The 19,696-nt window shown below is 43.8% G+C and overlaps 2 protein-coding genes across 3 annotated transcripts in view; one reads left to right on the top strand and one right to left on the bottom strand.

Annotated features, from left to right (window-relative positions):
* The window catches only part of UNK (unk zinc finger), a 32,148-nt gene extending 23,266 nt beyond the window's left edge, over window positions 1–8,882 (bottom strand). For both annotated transcript variants that reach the window (XM_063080611.1, XM_063080612.1), the window contains exon 1: window positions 8,758–8,882. In XM_063080611.1, the coding sequence (XP_062936681.1) occupies window positions 8,758–8,861 (104 nt within the window). In that variant the 5' untranslated portion in view covers window positions 8,862–8,882. The remainder of the gene's footprint in view (window positions 1–8,757) is intronic.
* Window positions 8,883–13,099: 4,217 nt separating this feature from the next.
* LOC134365118 (histone H3.3A) lies at window positions 13,100–15,515 on the top strand. The gene is made up of 4 exons (XM_063081303.1): window positions 13,100–13,234; window positions 13,733–13,870; window positions 13,963–14,116; window positions 14,208–15,515. Exons 2-4 carry the CDS (start codon window positions 13,743–13,745, stop codon window positions 14,334–14,336), a joined length of 411 nt encoding a protein of 136 aa, XP_062937373.1. The 5' UTR covers window positions 13,100–13,234; window positions 13,733–13,742; the 3' UTR covers window positions 14,337–15,515.
* The last annotated feature ends 4,181 nt before the right edge of the window (window positions 15,516–19,696 follow it).

Here is a 19,696-nt window from a genome sequence, read left to right as displayed (position 1 = left end):
GCCCCGGGTTCGGATCCCATATAGGGATGGCCGGTTCACTCACTGGCTGAGCGTGGTGCTGACAACACCAAGTCAAGGGTTAAGATCCCCTTACCGGTCATCTTTAAAAAAATTTTTTAAATAATAAATAAATAAATAAATAAAAATCAAGGCCAAATAAAGCTAAAATTGGTGATACCAATTGAATGTGGTAATCTTTTCACAAATTCAACTGGTGATACCAATTGAACGTGGTAAATTTCTGAATGAGTCTGATACAGTGCTATACAGTAGAGATTTGGCTTCCAAATCTTCTTAAGTGAACATGATTTAGAACATTCTCTCTGGCAGAAAAAGCAAGCTCAGAGAGTATCATTCAGGCAAATAAAATAAGTATCTAGTGAATTTCTGACTGTGTTTAAATTTTAAGGCAGCCTTTGATCCCTTAACCAGCCTTTAGTTGAAGACCAAATACAATAAGATCTTGGGGCCGGTGTGAACCTCTTAGATGCAATGAAACTATCCTGCTGCATGGACATACCCAGGAACCCACTGTGCAAGTGCTAAAGGCACTTAAGCAAGTCAGTGCTTTCTGAGGGAGAGCTTCTCACTGCCAAGTATTTCAGGCCACCTTTCACTGAGGCTCACTGAAAAGGTCTGACACCTGTGAGCTGTCCTGGCCCCAAGGACTAACAAGAGCTATGAATGGTACAGTGTTGGTGTGCAACTAGTCCTGCATGTCCCTGTTTCCTTCTTTCTGTAATTGGTCCCTTGCCCTAAGGAGCCTATACCTGGTGAAATGGAGAAGAGAAAATTCATGTAAGGGTCACTCACATTACTGATGTTGGAGAATACGTGAAGGGTACTAAACCCCAATTCATTCTTCCCCAAATTAGATAACACCTTGTTTTTTTTTTTTTTTTTTTTTTTTTTTTTTTTTTTTTTAAAAGATGACCGGTAAGGGGATCTTAACCCTTGACTTGGTGTCAGCACCACGCTCAGCCAGTGAGCGAACCGGCCATCTGTATATGGGATCCGAACCCAGGGCCTTGGTGTTATCAGCACCGCACTCTACCGAGTGAGCCACGGGCCGGCCCTAACACCTTGTTTTTATTTGAAGTTTTACTGTACATAGCTGGCCTGAAAAATCTCCAATTTAATGAACATTCTATTATATATGTTCAAATTGACGTTATTTTGTACACTGTTTTCTCCCATCCAATTACTAACCAGGCCCGAACCTGCTTAGCTTCTGAGATCAGATGAGATCAGGCACCTGCAGGGTGGTATGGCCGTAGACATTGTGCACTGATTTCTGTGCAACAAAGTATTTGGTCCTATAAGAGTGGGTCGGTTTAGAACACACATCCACCATGTAAGATACAGGCCATCTGATGGAGCCTCTACAAAGACTGGAGACCGAAGGGAGATTCCAGTAGATGTGGGAGAGAGGACTGTGCTCTGAAGACAGCACTGGCCCACATGTGCCCTATGAACTGAAGAATCTATTTTAGCACGGATGCAGCTAAAGAAAGCATTTGGTTAAGGATGTTGAAAGAGGTAGAAATGTAACTGAAGGTAGTAACTTGGGCTTTATTCAAATATTTTTTAAAATAGTACTTACACTGTGCTAAGTGCCAGGCATTGTTTCAAGCATTTTACATATGCTGACTCACTTAATCCTCATAACAACCCCATGAGACAGGTACTATTGCTATTCTCAGGAAACTCATATACAAAGAGGTAAGTCACTTGTCCAAGATCCCACAGCTAGTAAGTGGCAGTGTGACCCTGCAGTCAGTATTCTTGGCCACCACACTGACTTTTAACTAAGCTTTTCTTGAGCTGAAGGAAAAACAAGAGCAGCAGCAAATAAACACCAGAAACTCTTTAAAAGCTGTTTAAATATGTCAGGGAGACATTACAATCCCATAAAATAAGTTACTACAATAAAAACAGAAACGTTAATTTTAACATGCTGTACTGGATATTTAATACACATTTTATGTATTCATTATAAAGTACTCTTATTTCAATAGTAAAATATAAGTTAGTTTATTTTTAATTAGGAAATATAAGTACCAGTCTCTAATTTATGTCATGTTTAGATAGGTTTGATTCACACAAATCCCAAATTGTCAGGCCACCAAATGCCTGGCATCTCTTAACAGTAAAACTGACATAAAAAAGACACAGTAATTTTCTTACCAAAATTAATAAAAGCTTAGATATAAAAACTGGTATTTAAAACTTTTAAGTCATAAAACACCATGCTAAAGGTTTTTTTTTATCAACCTTTTCTTTTCAGAACATAGCTACCTCTCTTCAGTGGGGGTAGTTTTGCAAACAGGCCAAAATTAAATGGGAAAATGGGCCACAGACCATCCCCCTCCTCATTAGAAGAAATTTTGTTAGGACTTAGGGTGGCCGTATGGCATTTCACATATGAACAGAGAGCAAATGAGCCAACTTACGAACATGAAAATCACACTGTGGTATAAATAAGGAAATGGAGGGAACACTGCAGTAAGCTCAGATATGACATGGTGATACTGCCACAGGCCTTAGTATCTTCTTTATCACCTAAATAAATTGAGCCTCCATCAGGAAAAAGGTCACCTCACAGAGAATGCTATGAGATTTTTAAGTCGCTAGACTCCTTTCCATCTTCTCCTCCTCCTCAGCTCTTGATACTGCTGTCAAATTCTACACACTGGCAAAGAAAAAAGGGGTGAAAGTTGAGGGATTTTATAGAGAAATAAAAAAAGTTTGCTGTGATTACTTCAACTAATATATTGTAGCCATTGACATCATTTTAAATGCCTAAAATACATGGCCTTTCCTTAAAGAAATGCCCACGTGAATCTTAAAACAATCACCACAATACCTAAAGAATGGACTCTATTACATTTTAGCAGGACAGTAACCTTTTCTTCCACTTTGCACCCACCCTAGGCAGTAACACAATTCATTTTACAAAGGCATTGAGAAAAATCTGCATGTTCTTTGTAATGGCTGTCAATTTAGAGACAATTTAAAGTACAGCTACAACAACTAGGAGTCTCAAACTTGCTGTGACTATATAGAAGCATCTCTTATCTCGAAAGCATCTCCACAGACTTACAACGTGCGGGCATTCACCTAGAATGGATACACAGGCACCAAGCCATTGAGAGGATGGGAAAAAGGCACCAAGGAGCTCACAGGCTTTCCCACACTGAACCAGTGCTGCTGAGCCTTGGCAGTAGGCCATGTCTCAAAGGCCTTTCTACAGTAGTAGGGACTCATATGCATTAATCTTTTTTAAACTTTTCACAAATTTGAGATATAATTCAGGCAGTAAAACAACTCGCCACTTGAAAAGTATACATTTCAGTGGCTTTTAGTACATTCACCATGTTGTGTAACCATCACCACTATCTAATTCCAGAACATTTCCATCACCCCAAAAATAAACCCTGTACCTATTATCACATGCACTGATTTTACACAAACTTTCTCCACAAATTACCTCTGTTGCCCAGGCAAGTAGTTTAAGGTGACTGGCTAGGGTGAATCTAGAGTATGAGGGTACTTCAAAAAGTTCATGGAAAAATAGAATTTAAAGATAATACAAATCTTTCTATGAACTTTTTGAAGTCCCCTTGTATCTATACAATCAGAAAATAAGAAAGCTACATTGTCCAGAAGGATACTAAATTCAAATTCTTGGCATTTTTAGCAATTAGCCTAATGTAATTTTTGTATATTGGCTAAGAATGGCAGAGAAACTTACATTCAACATCCATCTTCACTTAACACATTAGTGTGCCCCAAATTCATCCAAGATGTTAAAAGAAGGGAAGACAATCAACTACGATTAGCCACAACTGTCCATAGTTGCAATTTCAAAATACAGAAGATGCATATGGATAGTGGGAAAACCTTCTTTAGTATCAAGCATAGCTGGATTAAAAAACAACAACAAAACAAAAAACTTAATCATTAAGCAAATATTGCCCAGTTTGGGAAAATAATCACTAGCCCAATCCACTATTTAAAGTAGTATAGCTTTAAACGAAACCTTACTTTCATCACTCTTCTGACCTTGAGTCTCTCCTAATCAGAAAAATAATCTTTAGGCAAAAGTCTGGCGGGAAAGCCTGCAGATGTGTGTGCCACTCAGGCTCTTGCAGGGCTCTAATTACCTAAATGCACTCATGGCTTCTAAGACACACAGGAAGGAGACCTCACCTTCAGGCATCAGGGTGTTGAAAGCGGGAGGAAGTAGGTCCACGAGGGTGTCTTGCTTTTGTGCACTTATCTGGGGTGCTATTTCCAGAGAAGGAGCTCCTTTATAGAGTGTGCCCAAGATGGATTTCTCTAAGTTGCTCTCAGAGTTGTCCAGTTGCCCTCACCAATAAGTCACAGTCTTTGTAGGATGATAGAAACCACCAGTCAAAGCAGATGCATATGGTTTGTGGGGAAGCCTTCTTTAGTATCTAACATAGCTGGATTAAAACAAAAAAACTTAACCATTAAGCATTAATTTAGATTATAGCAAATATCAACTAGGTGTTAAGCTTAAGAGTTTACCTTAGCATGGGCACTTAACACTTATTAACGGGGATTTGTGGGTTTGATTAAAGGCCACAATGAGCCCTTAATTTTTGTCCCGCAAGAAATTACTTGATAAATAAGTAAATAAGATCCAGAAATGTTTATTGGTTTTTAACTCATCCTAAGATTGCTAAGTAACGTTTCCAGTGACTTCTGTTGCGAAACAAATTGTACTCTAGTAATTTTTTACAATTTTATTGCAATTTGCTATAAATGACTTAAATACATGTTCATTTCCTGGGTTTTTCAAAACACAATCAGATGTAATCAAGTGAAGTCCATGACATTTATATAAAGTATAAATTAACCATATTGCCTCAAAATGGTTATCTATGGTAGTATTGCTACATTATCCTTTGTTTAGTGATGCCTAGGAAACCAGTCTTAAATTAAAATAACACCTGGGTAGTCACAGCTATAAAGGATTTATCCTGTTTACCTATAAGAAATCACCCACTGGCCAGAAAACTGCAACAAACCTTCGATAAACTAGAATTTCATTTTCCTTTATCATGAGAGTATTAAGAAGTCTGAGAATCGACTTCAGTTGAGAGAATCCAAAAATGATTTCTCTTTGAGGCATACTTTGTACGGGGTGAAAAATAATGAGGTCAGAAACCTTGATATTTTAGGTGGTAGTTTTTCTGTGAACTTTCAACTATACACTTTAATAATATAATAGTTATACAGTCAAAAGCCCAGTCAGCTAAACTTGTAGATACATGTTGGGATGTAATTGCTATAAAACTTCCCATTCTTAAATCCATTTTTATAAAACTCTTCAAATACACATGATGGACTTGTTATAAATAAACCTGGATTAAATTTAGTTTTTGTCAAATGAAAAGACAAATTATCTAGTAAAAAGAGGTCATGTGGTTCTTGTATCGGAAGAGGATTAATAAACATACATTATCATTTTACGGAATGTTAATCAAATACTTAGAGCTGTACAGAGAAAATTCTAATATAACTGTTTTCTAAAAGGGTTGGGCTGGTCGGTTAGCTTAGTTGGTTAGAGCAAAGTGTTATAACATCAAGGCCAAGGGTTTGGATCCCCCTACGGGCCAGCCACCAAATAAATAAATAAATAAACAAATAAATAAATGGGTTGGATTCCTCTAGTCTAGCACAAGTGCCTGCTACACCAAATTGCGGAAAAGATTATTTCAAAATTTCCCTTAAGGGCAGAGCCCGTGGCGCACTCGGGAGAGTGCGGCGCTGGGAGCGTGGCGACGCTCCCGCCGCGGGTTCGGATCCTATATAGGAATGGCCGGTGCACTCACTGGCTGAGTGCCAGTCACGAAAAGGACAAAAAATAAATAAATAAAATAAAATATTTTTTAAAAAAAATTTTCCCTTAAAATAAGATTATCCAAGAGTTTAGAAAAAAAATACCAACAAAATAATTATCCTTCAAACTATGTAATCCTCTTGGTTTAGGAAAAGAAGAGCTCAAACTCTAAGTACTTTAATTGCAGCACAAGAAGGGTAAAAAAGGCAAGCCTACAGAAAGGCAATTTCTGCTTTTGGTGGATTCAACTGGTTGTCAAGATTGCCACTATGAGTGAGACTCAAATCTAATGAAAGTTTTCTGGACTATTGCAAAGACTACAGAATGTCACATAATTTCAAGTAATATGTATAAAAATACACAAAAGTAGTTAATGTATAAGAAAGTTTAAAAAGGTAAAAAAATTACTGGTAAAAAAAATACATTTAAAAACTAAGGGGTCTATGTCTGTATTTGACATTGGGCACTGGCCAATTACCTCAGTTGGTTAAGAGTGTAGTGTTAGGGCCGGCCAGTGGCTCACTTGGGAGAGTGTGGTGTTGATAACACCAAGTCAAGGGTTAAGATCCCCTTACTGGTCATCTTTAAAAAAAAAAAAAAAAAAGGTGTACCGTTATAACACCAAAGTCAAGGATTCAGATCCCGGTACTGGCTAGCCACCAAAAAAACCCAACAACAAATAAACAATGGGATCAACGTAATAAATAAGGCTATATTCAGACTGAAACAAATTCTAAATTTCATGTTGCAAGGGAGAATGAAAAAATGCTAGGCAGCTCAAAATTTTATAGCAAATATGGAAATAAAAATGGCTGGCTTGTTAGCTCAGTTGGTTAGTGTCTGGTACTAATAACAAGTGTCTGGGGTTCCATCCCTGCACTGGCCAAAGGGGAAAAAAAAAAAAAGTTCCCGTGCCATAGCCCCCAAGGGCAACAAACGAGATCACCTTAAAAAAAAAAGTCAGAACCACCAAGTGTACTGGCCATCATCAATGCTCCTGCCCCCTCAGATCTGAGATGACAAGGGGATGAAGTTTCCCAAATCATCACAGCTTCTGAATACCCATAAATATACCAAGGAAGACAACTGATTTCTATCTCTGATTTTTGGACATAAAATCATAAAGACACACACAAGTGAACAAAGAGATAGGAACACCTACAATCTCCAATCATCAATCAGGCTTGGGCATTTCATGAACCCTACTGATTTACTAAGGCACCTCAAGAGCCAAGTCTGATTACTCTGTACTTACCCAACAAGGAATGGAAAGATAGATTTTAAACAAATGAGCATCAAGAGGACAAAAACTCAAGATATTGATATTTACACAGCTGTTCACTTGTTTCATCTGTCAATTCCAAAATGATCAGAAAGCCTTTCTAGTATAGATTCCATGATATATTCAACGACAACACAACACAGACACAAAGGTTACTGAAACCAAGACTCACATTACTCAAAATGTGTTTGGTATTTTACTGAAAAACGTGACCTGAGCAGCCAAAATTATAAATAAACTCCAGTTATGTGGTTTGCAGATTTGCAAATCAAGACCACACTGCTGTGTGATCACCCCATTCCAGTGATCAGTATTCTCTGAGGTAAGACCATCTCCCCAAAACCAATAGAAGGATTGCAAAAGAATTCAAGAAAGGACCAGTATGGCCACATTAGAAAAGTTTTAGTTAACTTGAGTCAAACTGCAGTCAACAAGCTTCAATAATTTCAGTCAACACCAGAAAATCCCACAAAGAAACCAATACACTTTCTATAACCATGTTCCCCAATCCCAGAACAGTTTCCCAGTGGGTCTTCCTTCTGTGAATGACAAGAGCTCCTCCTGTCTACTTTTACTTTTTTTCTACTCCATCAGATGCTTCCTGCTCTTGTTTCACTGAAGAACTTAATTAAAGGTTGTTCAACCCCTCAGGTTCCAAAACCTCCAGCAGTTGGGGATCCTTCTAGACTGCACATCACTCAGGAGCCCATGGGATAAGAGGCACTCACAGAGCATCAGAGAAAATGGAAACCAACATTGTGCTAAACAGAAGGAACAGCCTGTTCATCTTTTTCTCCTCCCAGAGCACCTAGCCCTAGGTAGTGCTTAATGTGCCTTGAAAGAAAATGAAAAGAAAGATAGGGACCCCACATGCACAATTACAGGAAGAAGTTTTTCCATCTTGCTGGACTCTTGTAATATGAGCATGTGTAGCTGCCTCTAATGCCACATTCCGGCCGAGTCTGTGAACATACTCGGACTTCATCACAAGGCGGGGGGGTCCCCTGGGGTCCGACACAGGCTGGCTCGCTACAGCCCGCGAGGGGAACGGTCATGGGCACACACCGATATGATCCTGTCTTTACGTGTTTACCTAAATGAATTCAAAGCAAGGTGGCCCCTGTGGACAACCTACGGGCCCTTAGGGATACAAAAGGCCCCCTGTGCACATTGCATGGAGTCTCATGACAGCACTTCACGCTAATCGTCATTCATACGTGCTTCTGGGGCTGGCTCCTACGGGACTCATCTTGGTGGTGTCTCGGGACTTCCTATTGCCCCAAAGGTGCGTGGTACTGTGGTTTCACGGTCTGATGAACACTCAGGCCTCGAAGGCCTGGCCCAAGGAGTGTGCACTCCACATCCCGAGCTCCCGCCTTCTCCACCCGGTAGCTGGGACCGAGTTTCCCGCCCCACGGTCCGACCAGAGGTTGGTGGCAGTTGGAGGTAGCTGGGACCGGCCCCAGCAGGTTGGAACCGGTCTGGGCCGGGCCGGAGGAGGAAGGGGGGAGGGAGAGGCCGCCTCGCGCTCTCCCTGCGCGCGTGACTCACGCTGGCCGCTGACGTCAGGCGTGCGCGCGCGGCGGGGGGGGGCTCTACGTACGTGTAGTGCTGCGGTTTCTCGGGCTGTGCCTGCAGCACCTGAGCGGTAGCGGCCGGGGGCGCCGAGGAAGCTGCGGAGCCGCCGGGCACGGGGCCCTTCGACATGGTCCTGTCTTCCTGCCTCTTCGCCGCTCCCCTTTTATTATTCAGTCTGCGCGGTCCGCGCCGAGGACCCAGTGCGCCTGCGCCGCGCCACGAGAACGTGAAGACCCCCCGCACGGCAGCAAGGGTTGCTGGGAGTTGTAGTCCTCAGTTAAGCTGGAATTTTACCGTCGGCAGAGGGTTCAAGCCAAAACATAGGACCACAATACCCAAGGATCCTTGCAGACGGTGTCCCGGATGCTGCGGGCCCGCGACGGCTTCTGGGAATTGCAGTGCGGTCGCGTTTCTTTTTCTTACCAGCGCGTTTTTAGTTTGTTAGGGGACCGTTTCTTCGAAACCAGAGCCTTTGCAGGAGAGGGGGCCGAGGGAGCGAGCTAAGGACGCCCTGACGACTTCTGCGAAACAGTTTCAAGTGTAATTTCACTGACAACAGTGTAATAATTACCTTGGTTCCATACTTAGTACAGTTTGGGCACATTTCTAATCCCGGCTCAGAGCAGGGCCTCCAACCAGGGTTTCAGAGTCTGTATTGTCGGGTCTAAGCTCTGGGCCTTTGTCCTGCAGGCCCCTGGAGTCCGCCAACATCCTCATCCCTGAGAGGCACGGAGGAAAGCCTGCCTGTTGGAAGTCAGTTGGAGAAAGTTGTGCCAAAGTACTCTGTGCCCACGCCTTTGCCGAGGTGCTGCAGTGACCTTCACAAACTGAAACCTGGAGCTCCACGACTTAGGTCCCTTCTCAGCTCGACACCTGGCCTGACCCACTTGTTTCCAGTATTTGAAGGGCCAAGGACGAATTTAATCTCCGTCTAGAATAGTCTCTGAAGTACACTGGCAAGTTGCACGGGTGTTGAGAAGCATCACACCAGTGTCCTGAGGAAGGGCCTGGGTTTGAATACGGGGTGCGAGTTACCATCCACTCCAGTTTTCTGCTCTGTATGTCAGCCTTTTTATTTGGGAAAATATCTTTCCCTTCCCCACTTACCAGCAGTCAGGCAGAGTTATTCACTTTAAAGATAAGCCAGTTGCCCCAGACCCAGGCATTTGATTCTGTGAATTTTGGAATGTTCTTCATAGTTTTTTTTTTTTTTTTTTTTTTTTTTTTTAAGATGACAGATAAGGGGATCTTAACCCTTGATTTGGTGTTGTCAGCACCATGCTCAGCCGCTGAGCAAACCGGCCATCCCTACATAGGATCTGAACCCGTGGCCTTGGTGTTATCAACACTGCACTCTCCCGAGTGAGCCACAGGCCGGCCCAAATTCATTGTTTTTAAGACTGATTTACATTTTATTAGATGAGATAACGTTAGCTGATTGTCTAATAAATAAAAACACATTCCAGGAGTTGGCCCGTGGCTCACTTGGGAGAGTGTGGTGCTGATAACACCAAGGCCACGGGTTCGGATCCCATATACGGATGGCCGGTTCGCTCGCTGGGTGAGCGTGGTGCTGACCACACCAAGTCAAGGGTTAAGATCCCCTTACCGGTCATCTTTAAAAAAAAAATAATAATAATAAAATAAAATAAAATAAAAATAAAAAGCGCATTCCAAATAACTTTAAGGGCGAGGGAGGGTGGGGCGAGTGGAAACTTGTTAGTGTTTAAGTGTGACCATACTTATTTTATATAATTTCTAGTAATTTAATATCAGAAGCCAAATTGCCCATTTATTACGTTGAGAAACTGGTATTTCCTAAACAGGCCAAATCAATTGGTTAGCCACTAGGGGCGTTTGAAGATGAAACATTCCAAAAGGACAAATACAAGTTGTAGTGTATGGCTTTAATCCTATGATTAAATCCGAGTAAGTGGTCTATATGTTATCCCCAAAATACCTAAGTGTTATTTTACCAAAGAAATATAGTTCACAGTACTAGATTTTAAATAATAGGTATACGTATACCATGAGCTTTAGAGTAAGTGTGTGCTGTTAGAATTGGGAGATGATATCATCCAAACTGCTTAATTTACAAAAGAGGAAACCGAAACCCAAAGAAGTTAAGTGGCTTGCACAAAATTACTCAGCAAGTCTGTGACAGAACAGGAACTAGACAGTAGCCTTAGAGGCTGCATCACGTTCATTACTGTTTTGATTGTGTAAACATTTTCAGCTCTCCATTTCCTGTGTTGACTTTCCTCCCCTGTACCAACTTGGGAAAAAGAAAAACAACTATGACTACCAAGTAAGAGGGACAAACTATTTCCACTAATCATCTTTAAATGAATGAATGTAAATCTATATCTTGTTTTTCTTGAAACGGTTTTAGTTTCTTTTTCTTTCTTTCTTTTTTTTTTTCCTTAAAAGGTGACCGGTAAGGGGATCTTAACCCTTGGCTTGGTGTTCTCAGCACCACGCTCTCGCAAGTGAGCCATGGGCCGGCCCTCACGGTTTTAGTTTCTAAAAATTAGCAAAACTGGAAGAAATATAACTGCACTGTCCTCTTGGAGGCATAGAAATTACAGCGCTCTGAATCTCCTAGAAAAACGCTGGAACACAAAGAGTGGTTCAGTGTAGGAGCCCATTCTTCCTCCAGGCCATTTGAGCAGTTGAAAAAAGATGACAAGGCGTTTTTCTGGTTGCATCCCAGAGGATTTGACAGCCACCTATGTGGATCTAAACAGTTCCCCGTTTATCCACTTTCCGTGGTTTTTGAGAACAGAGCGAGAACCTCCATTTTGGTCTCTCTTCTCAGTGTGGCATGAGTGGAATAGTATAATTTCTTCCTACCCCAAACTTTGAGCAGAAGGTAGAAATTAAAATTGGTTGAATTAGTACCAGCCAGCTGCGAAAAAAAGAAAGGTGGTTAAATTATCATGTAAGAATATATGTATATGATGATTAAATACATATTGTGCATTTTAAGATTAAGAGGGCTGGTAATCATCCAGTGTTGGGCCTGGCCAAAAAAAGGGGGGTAAAAAAAAGAGGGCTGAAATAATACAAGGAATGCAGTACCCGAAACTGGGCCAAAGATGTTTCTGCCATAGCTACTTTTTCAAATTGTGCATTTTTTCCCTCACTATTGATAAGAATACAAGATCTTTGCTGTGGCAAGTAAGAATTGGGATATTTGTACTTATGTACAATAATTCTCAGAGTTGAAATCTACATGTACCTGGTTCTGCCACTTTTTATTTTAATAATTTAAAATGTTAGGTGAACCCGGAGTCAGATCTAAGAAGTAGAATGCCCAAGGCTCTATTTCAGTTTTCTGGGCTTTACTTAGCTGGTCTTTGATGCTTTATATACTTGATGCACCTGGAGAACTGATTATTGCGATCCATCCAAGACATTTATTTAGGCTAAAGGGAGGGATTAGCATTTTTACACATTTGTCATGTTTCTTCAGAAGTTATATCTGCCAGGATATACTGTTAAACACGAGGGCACATATTTAGTTATCTTTCGTTTATTTTTTTATGGACGAGGAAACACTATAGTTGGACTGTTTCCTTTTCAGCTGTAGTTATTTCATTCAGTAGAATTACATAATTCAAGAAATGTGTTACCTAGTATGTTACGTCCTAACTCTAAGCATATTGAAATCACAAAATGTTTTCTGACAGGCTAAAAACATACAAAACAGTACTTCTAAAATCATTTATTGACATTTAAGTCTTTGTATTTATTACCCTTCTCCACGCCACCAAACAAAAGAACATCTTTTTAGTTAAAAATGTATATGAATAATATATAAAACACTGCTAGTATAACATGATTTACCGAATCCTAATTCTGACTTACACTATGTATTTAGTGATCAAAATGTTACGAAGAGTAAATAATCCAGGGAGCACATTTTATTTTACACTGGACAATATTTACAAAAATTTTGTTATAGTGCCCTCTCCTTCTGCATCGCATTGGCTTGGTGACTTCCTTAGATCCTGATAGGGACCAATGCAATTCATTTGCATTGACTTTCTATTGTAGAGCTTTGGAACCAAGGGAAGGATCCAAACATAGCTCCATTTTATCCAATCAGAAGAGCTGCTTAGTGCTAAACTCTGATTTGTCCATTCCTGTTTGCATTCATCCAATCGTTAGGCCACTTTAACAGCCAATCAGCGGCCTACATATCCACCAATCAAGGAACGGGGCCGAAGCACGGCCTTTGTGTCGGGAGATGTCAGCGCGTCGGCGAAAGCGCCCGCCAATAGAAAAAGTCGTTGGTGTATGCAAATAAGGGTACTATGACGCAGAGACGCAGCGTGAAGCGTGGGTATAAAAGCGGAGTCGTAGCGGGGGTTTGGAGCGCAGAGCGGTTTGGTCGTCGGTGGAACAGGAGTCTTTTTTTTGCTCGGCTACTGCGGCTCTTCAGTGGGCGGCAGGAGCGGCGCGGCGGTCGGAGAAGCGGCCTAAGATCTCGGCGACAGGTGAGGGTTCACGGATTTTCCCGTGGCTTGGGGCCCCTGCCAGCCGTTGACGCCGCGGGTCGCGGCCGTTGGGAGCTGTTCGGGCCGTTGGCGCCGAGTGTGGGGCCGGGAGGTCACCCGTTGCGACTTGGCTCCGGGACTGTGTTTCCGCCTTTTTTGGGTGGTGATTCAGAGGCCTAGCTGCCGAGTTCCGGGCAGCCGGGCCTCCGCCCGTCGAGGGAGGGAAGTGGCTCCTCCCCGCGGCCCCCTTCCCGGGGGAGGCTGTGGCTGCTCCTCGCAGCCTGAGTCATTAGGGGAGGGGGAGGCGGCGGCCCTCGGCCATCTGCTGCCGCGAGGTGGGGCCCGAAGAGGCGGGAGGTTATGGGGGCGGAGGGCCCTCACGGGGAGACGGGGACGCGGAGCCTGTCTCGGCACCCCCGGACCCCCGGAAGGCGACCGGGGGGGGGGGGGGCCGGCCGGGGACAGCGCCGCGGCCTGAGTCGGTAATATCTTCGTTAGGTGGAAGAAAATGGCCCGAACCAAGCAGACCGCTCGTAAGTCCACTGGGGGCAAAGCCCCCCGCAAACAGCTGGCCACTAAGGCTGCCAGGAAAAGCGCACCCTCTACCGGCGGGGTGAAGAAACCTCACCGCTACAGGTAGGCGGGGCAGGGCCGGGGCGGCGGCTGCGCGGCGGTGGGCAGGCCGGGGGCCCGCGCCGCCCGTTTACACCCGCCTTTGCTCGCGGCAGGCCTGGGACTGTGGCGCTTCGAGAGATTCGTCGTTACCAGAAATCGACCGAGCTTCTCATCCGGAAGCTGCCTTTCCAGAGGCTGGTGAGGGAGATTGCCCAGGATTTCAAAACCGACCTGAGGTTTCAGAGCGCGGCCATTGGGGCGCTTCAGGTGAGACACAGGCTGGGCGCGCGGGAGGAGGGCTTGTGTGGGTTTCCTTCTCCTTGAAGGGGTTCTAACAGTGGGCTCTTGTTCTCAACAGGAGGCCAGTGAAGCGTACCTGGTGGGTTTGTTTGAAGATACTAATCTTTGTGCTATCCACGCCAAGAGAGTCACCATTATGCCCAAAGATATCCAGTTGGCTCGCCGGATACGGGGAGAGAGAGCTTAAGTGAAGGCAGTTTTTATGGCGTTTTGTAGTAAATTCTGTAAAATACTTTGGTTTAATTTGTGAGTTTTTTTTGTAAGAAATTGTTTATAATATGTTGCATTTGTACTTAAGTCATTCCATCTTTCACTCAGGATGAATGCGAAAAGTGACTGTTCACAGACCTCAGTGATGTGAGCGCTGTTGCTCAGGAGTGACAAGTTGCTAATATGCAGAAGGGATGGGTGATATTTCTTGCTTCTCATGATGCATGTTTCTGTATGTTAATGACTTGTTGGGTAGCTATTAAGGTACTAGAATTGATAAATGTGTACAGGGTCCTTTTGCAATAAAACTGGTTATGACTTGATCCAAGTGTTTAACAATTGGGGCTGTTAAGTCTGACCATACATCACTGTGATAGAATGCGGGCTTTTTCAAGGGTGAAGATTCAAGTCTTAACCACAGTGTAACTTACAGTTTCCTTAAATAAAAAAAAAAAGGAAAAAAAAAGTAAACCTGGCAGCTATAGAATACACTATGTGCATTTATAATAGCTATTTTATATATTGTAGTGTCAACATTTTTAAATTAAATGTTTTACATTCACAAGTGGTGAGGAGTCTTGTCATTAAGGTGTGTGTAATTTAGAGTCCAGTTGGTTTTCTCCTAACTAGACTGCACTTGTTTTCATAGTAGTAAAAATGCTGTGTGCATTATACCTTGCATAAGTCCTCATTCTACCACATGTTAACTAACCCTGTAGCTGATAATGCAAACACTAACTGGGGGATTTTATTTATAAGGGCTCTAGAATAAAATACAAGTTATTCACACCAGCATCATCTGTTACTAATATTCTGAACTAGTTAGTGCAGCTTTTCCTTGTGTTGTGGTTGGTCTCATAATTAGTTGAATTTTTTTCTTCTAAGAGGAAATAATACCGAAGTTTTTTTCCTTGTAGAGTTTGTATTATAATTACCCTTAGTGTAAACTTGCTGTGGGGGAAGAGCACATATCTCCAGCTTATGGAATCTCTGCCAGTTAAGGTGGTGTTGGATTAGGTTATATCTGGTTGCTGTCCGGGGAAAATCACTTTTACAGAGATGCCCTTCCAAGTGGTTTAAAAATTTATCCTTCTATTGAAGTTTTTAGGTCAATTATGTATGTTGACTAAATTTCCAAATAAACTTGTTTATCCAACTAAGTGTCAAAAACCTAAATTGAATGTACAAAGATATGATATCTATTATCTATAGGTTCTTTGTATTTTGATGTTTGAGCTTGGATTATTTCAGCTTTTGCTTGATAGGAACTTTCTAATTACAAAGATAATTATAGAAAACGTGTAAACAGCCCTTTGCTCTATAAAAATGCCATGATTATTGTCATATTTGTAGTGTATTAATAGGCCTCTGCTCCCCCTGCCCAGTGTCAAGGAATTTTAAAAAATACTTATGTTCAAGGGTATGACACAGGCTAAGGAAAAACATTGTAAAAATAAGGTTCTAGGGCTCGGGTTTGGGATATGTTCCATGAACATATTTCTGAAGCAGGTTGAGAAATGTTCATACAAGGGGGCCGGCCTGTAGCTCACTCAGGAGAGTGCAGTGCTGGTAACACCAAGGCCAGGGGTTCGGATCCGTATATAGGGATGGCCGGTTAGCTCACTTGGAAGAGTGTGGTGCTGACAACACCAAGCCAAGGGTTGAGATCCCCTTACCAGTCATCTTTAAAAAAAAAAAAATGTTCATACAAGGTATTTTAACAAACCCACAGGTGGTAGAACGCATTGTTTCAGTATGAAACTACTGCTTTTGAGCAACCATAGCCACTAATGAGGCATAGTATGTGAATGTCACCAGTCAACAAAACATTGCATATGCTTGAAGCCAGTAGAAACTTTTGTCCTGTTAAAATGACTTGTTCTAAAATCAAGATTTGAGTCAAAGTTTCAAACTTAAGAGGCAATACCAAGAAAATGTATCTTTAGAAAGATGACGACTTTGGGGTCTTGGTAACAATTATCCTGTGAAGCGTCAGGTGGAATCTAATAACCCTATTTTCTAGAATGCCCATCATAACCAGATTTGGAACAATCACATAGCAATTTTAGCAATTTTGACAATTTTGTCACATTGCACTTCTGGATGAGACAAATCCTAGACATTGGAATGTGTTGTGCTCTGCGGTGTTTGAAAATTAAGAAACTTGGTTGTGGTGATTAGCTTGTTTAGTTATTACCACCTGTGATAACCCAAGTGGGTGGCAATAGTGAACAAATATTTCCCCCACTCTTCAGCTTAATGTAGAAGGCTCTTGGATTTTATTGGGCAGCCTGGGATCCGCTTCTTAAATAGTGCAACTTGCACTTCCACACTTTGCTTGAGGCAAAATTTTAGGACATCATTGTGTAAGGGCATTGGAGAAGAGTCTGTAAGGAGAAAAAAGTTGGAGCTGCTGAAGGTATCCTGTGCCCTTGAAGGATGAGAGAAAAATAAAGTTTTTGAAGTTATGAGATTTTCTCATCTTGTTTATGGTTTTCATTTGAATGATGTCTTTCACAAAATTTGGGGAAATGTCTAGAAAGCCTTGCCTTCTGACTCAGCTGGCAGTAGGGGGCGCACATTCAGTAGTAAGACAGGCTATTCAGGTGACTTGTCAGTTTGCCCATGACAGTGCCAGTTCATGCCTGTTGTACTGGTGAGTTAATAGTGCCTCTGTTTACTGTCAACTATCGCAGTTTGGCAAATTATAAGGTCATTCTACCTACTCATAGCATGGTGGTGTGTGATGGGGACTCAGTGCATCTTTTATGTAAGGACAGATTTCAGGAAAGTAAGCTGGGTTCAAAGTGCTTGCCCCACCTGGTTTCCTTTTAATTATACCACCTTAAATTTTGTAAGGACATAATTTGTTTTGTCCCTTAAATCATCTGTCTGGTCCATATAATCAGTTCTGGGATGAAGCAGGGATATTTTACCCAGAAACACGGGCCCAAGGAGTCCACACACAAGTAAGTATACAAATAGCGAAAAGGAGTGGCAAAAAGGAAAACACAAGTGCAGAGGAGAGCACTGGGTGCTACCTCGTCTAGGATGGACCTGGCTTCTGGCCTTCCAGCCACCTTTCTGAGCGTACAAGCTAGGGGCTCCAGGACAAGGGGGATAGCTTAGTTCAGAACTTCATGGGAGCCAGGGCCCTGTCAGGATCTCTGGCACTTACAGCCCTCCCCAATTTACCTGGCCCATGCTGATCTAGCCAGAGGGAAGAATAGGCCTGAGAAGAGTACCCCATTCCCCTAGCCAGACCTCATACCCTGCTGCCTCCCCCCAAGCAGGGACCTCTTGTTGCCTGGCCAATGTCTCAGAGTATAGGGAAACAGACCCCAAGTTGGCTAGCTGGACTGGAAATTTGCTATTTGCATCTCATTCATTTCGGGAATCATTCTTCGGCTTTTCCCAACAGTGGATGATCTCTGCCGAGGCTCTTCCAACCTGGCTCCTTGCAAGCACTGCCTACTGCCTGGCATCAGGCTGGGGTCTACAGCAGTTGGAAAGTAGGCCTTTTCCAACACAGCTGCCTGTCGTTGGATCAGCAGGGAACACAGGCTTGCCCTTCAATTTCTGCAAGATGATTTCAGCCTGGGTTTGGGATCAGAGCCTCAGACCTATGGCCAATCTAGCCTGCCACAGAGAGGAGCCAGGTGGGCAGTTTTTACTCCCCTCTTCTGCAGGTGTTTTCTTACTGGGGATGGTATGTTCTCCTGGGCATGAGAGCCTTGAGCTCCCACCCTGAGCATTCTGTCTCCACACCTGCCTTCATCCCTTAGGGCGGGAGCATTTCACAGTCATGTCACCGTGGGAATCAAAGCCCACTTGCCACAGCCCTGCGCCAGGAACTGACCAGTCCTACTGCAGCTGAGCTAGCTGCATCTTATCTCGGCCCTCACAGCCTCTTCCTTTCCTCACCCAAATGGTGCTTCTACCTGCCCTCTGTGGGCATTCCTAAGGCAGATGCCCTGATGTCAAGGATGTCACCAGCCTGGACCACTCCATCCAGCTGGGCCTGGCTTCTGGCCAGCAACTTTAGCACAAATAGCTGGCCTTCCAGCTAAGCTACGTTCCCAACAGCAAGGCTGGAGGAAAGGCCAGGCCCCTGGGCAGATTCCTAACCCAAATCCCACAGCACCCCCAAGGAGAAGGCCGAGGGTGCCCCTTTGGGTCAGGTGGCTGGCCTTTTGGCTCCCTGACCCCTTCATCAGCAGGCTGAGGTGGGTATCCCTGGGACAGCTTTGAGTTCATACACGGAGGAGCTGTGCTGTGAGGAGCAGCCAGAGGATGGTATCCTTCTTCCGGGCCATTCCTTCTCCCTGTGGTCCTGCTGACTAAGCAGCAATGCCCAGCAGTCAGTGATCCCACCCAGACACCACCACTCGTTCAAGTAAAGAGTCACAGGACTTCTATGTGATGTGCTCCAGCCTGTCCTGGCATCTTCACCTGAGCACTAGGCCCAGTGTCCAGCAGGGGCCAGTCTTATAGGTCAGGCACACCTAGGTGCAGTGCTTCTTAGCTATCTGCCCTGGGCAGAGGGCCTGCCACCCCACCCCCACCTACCCCATTGCCTTGCCCCATGGAGGAAACTAAGAAGTTCTGTGGTCACACCATACTTGGGATGCAAGTGGAGGGGACTTCAGTGAGGCTGTGATTCCTGAAGGCTACATATGATCTGGAAAGGACTGCAGAGGGAGGGACATGGTCAGGCAGTCAGAGTCTGGGACCTTCTAACGGGCAGCTGCCAACTCTCATCCAGGTAGCTGCAGTTCTGGGAATATACATAGTGGAATGGAGGATGGGCAGAAAGGAAGAGGTCCATCTTAGTTAGACACCACCAGTACCAGTGACAAGAGGACTCTTAGAAGGAGAAGCAGGGGGCTGCAGGCTTAGGGCAGGTGGCTTTTTGCTGAGGGGTGTATGAAGGATTGTGCATGCCCCACGAAGGTGCTTCCTCAGCTCCATTAGCCCCTGCTCCCTTCCCACTTCCTCTGTTGGACATACTGGGCACCAGGACTCTCCCATATGCTCCTCACTGTCTAGCACTAAGCCAAGGGGGTTAAGCAGATGGGCTTGGGTCCAAGGTCCAAGCATCATGGGCCCAAGAATCCTGCTGCAGCCCACAGGGCTCTCCTTCCCCAGCTCCGCACCTTCAGCTAATTTCAGTCCTCCTGCCAACCTCCAGTGGCCTGAGGCCTGGGCAGCTGCAGTGCCAACCAGCAGCTTCCTGGCCAGTGTGAGGTGCAGGAAGAGATGGCTGCAGCCCTGAGCTGTCAGCATATCTTGTAAGTCTGGGCTTGCTCCCTGGCCATTGACAGGGTGGTCACCAGC

This window comes from Cynocephalus volans, chromosome 16 (genome assembly GCF_027409185.1).
Source record: "Cynocephalus volans isolate mCynVol1 chromosome 16, mCynVol1.pri, whole genome shotgun sequence".
NCBI classification, from domain to species: domain Eukaryota; kingdom Metazoa; phylum Chordata; class Mammalia; order Dermoptera; family Cynocephalidae; genus Cynocephalus; species Cynocephalus volans.
Note: the sequence above shows the minus strand (reverse complement) of the source record. Positions and strands in the feature narration are given on the sequence as shown.

Bases quoted from the DNA above. Each gene is read 5' to 3' on its own strand.
- LOC134365118 (XM_063081303.1), top strand. From the start codon at position 13,743: ATGGCCCGAACCAAGCAGACCGCTCGTAAGTCCACTGGGGGCAAAGCC. The intron at 13,871-13,962 runs GTAGGCGGGGCA...TGCTCGCGGCAG, and splicing joins AAGAAACCTCACCGCTACAG to GCCTGGGACTGTGGCGCTTC. The intron at 14,117-14,207 runs GTGAGACACAGG...TGTTCTCAACAG, and splicing joins CGGCCATTGGGGCGCTTCAG to GAGGCCAGTGAAGCGTACCT.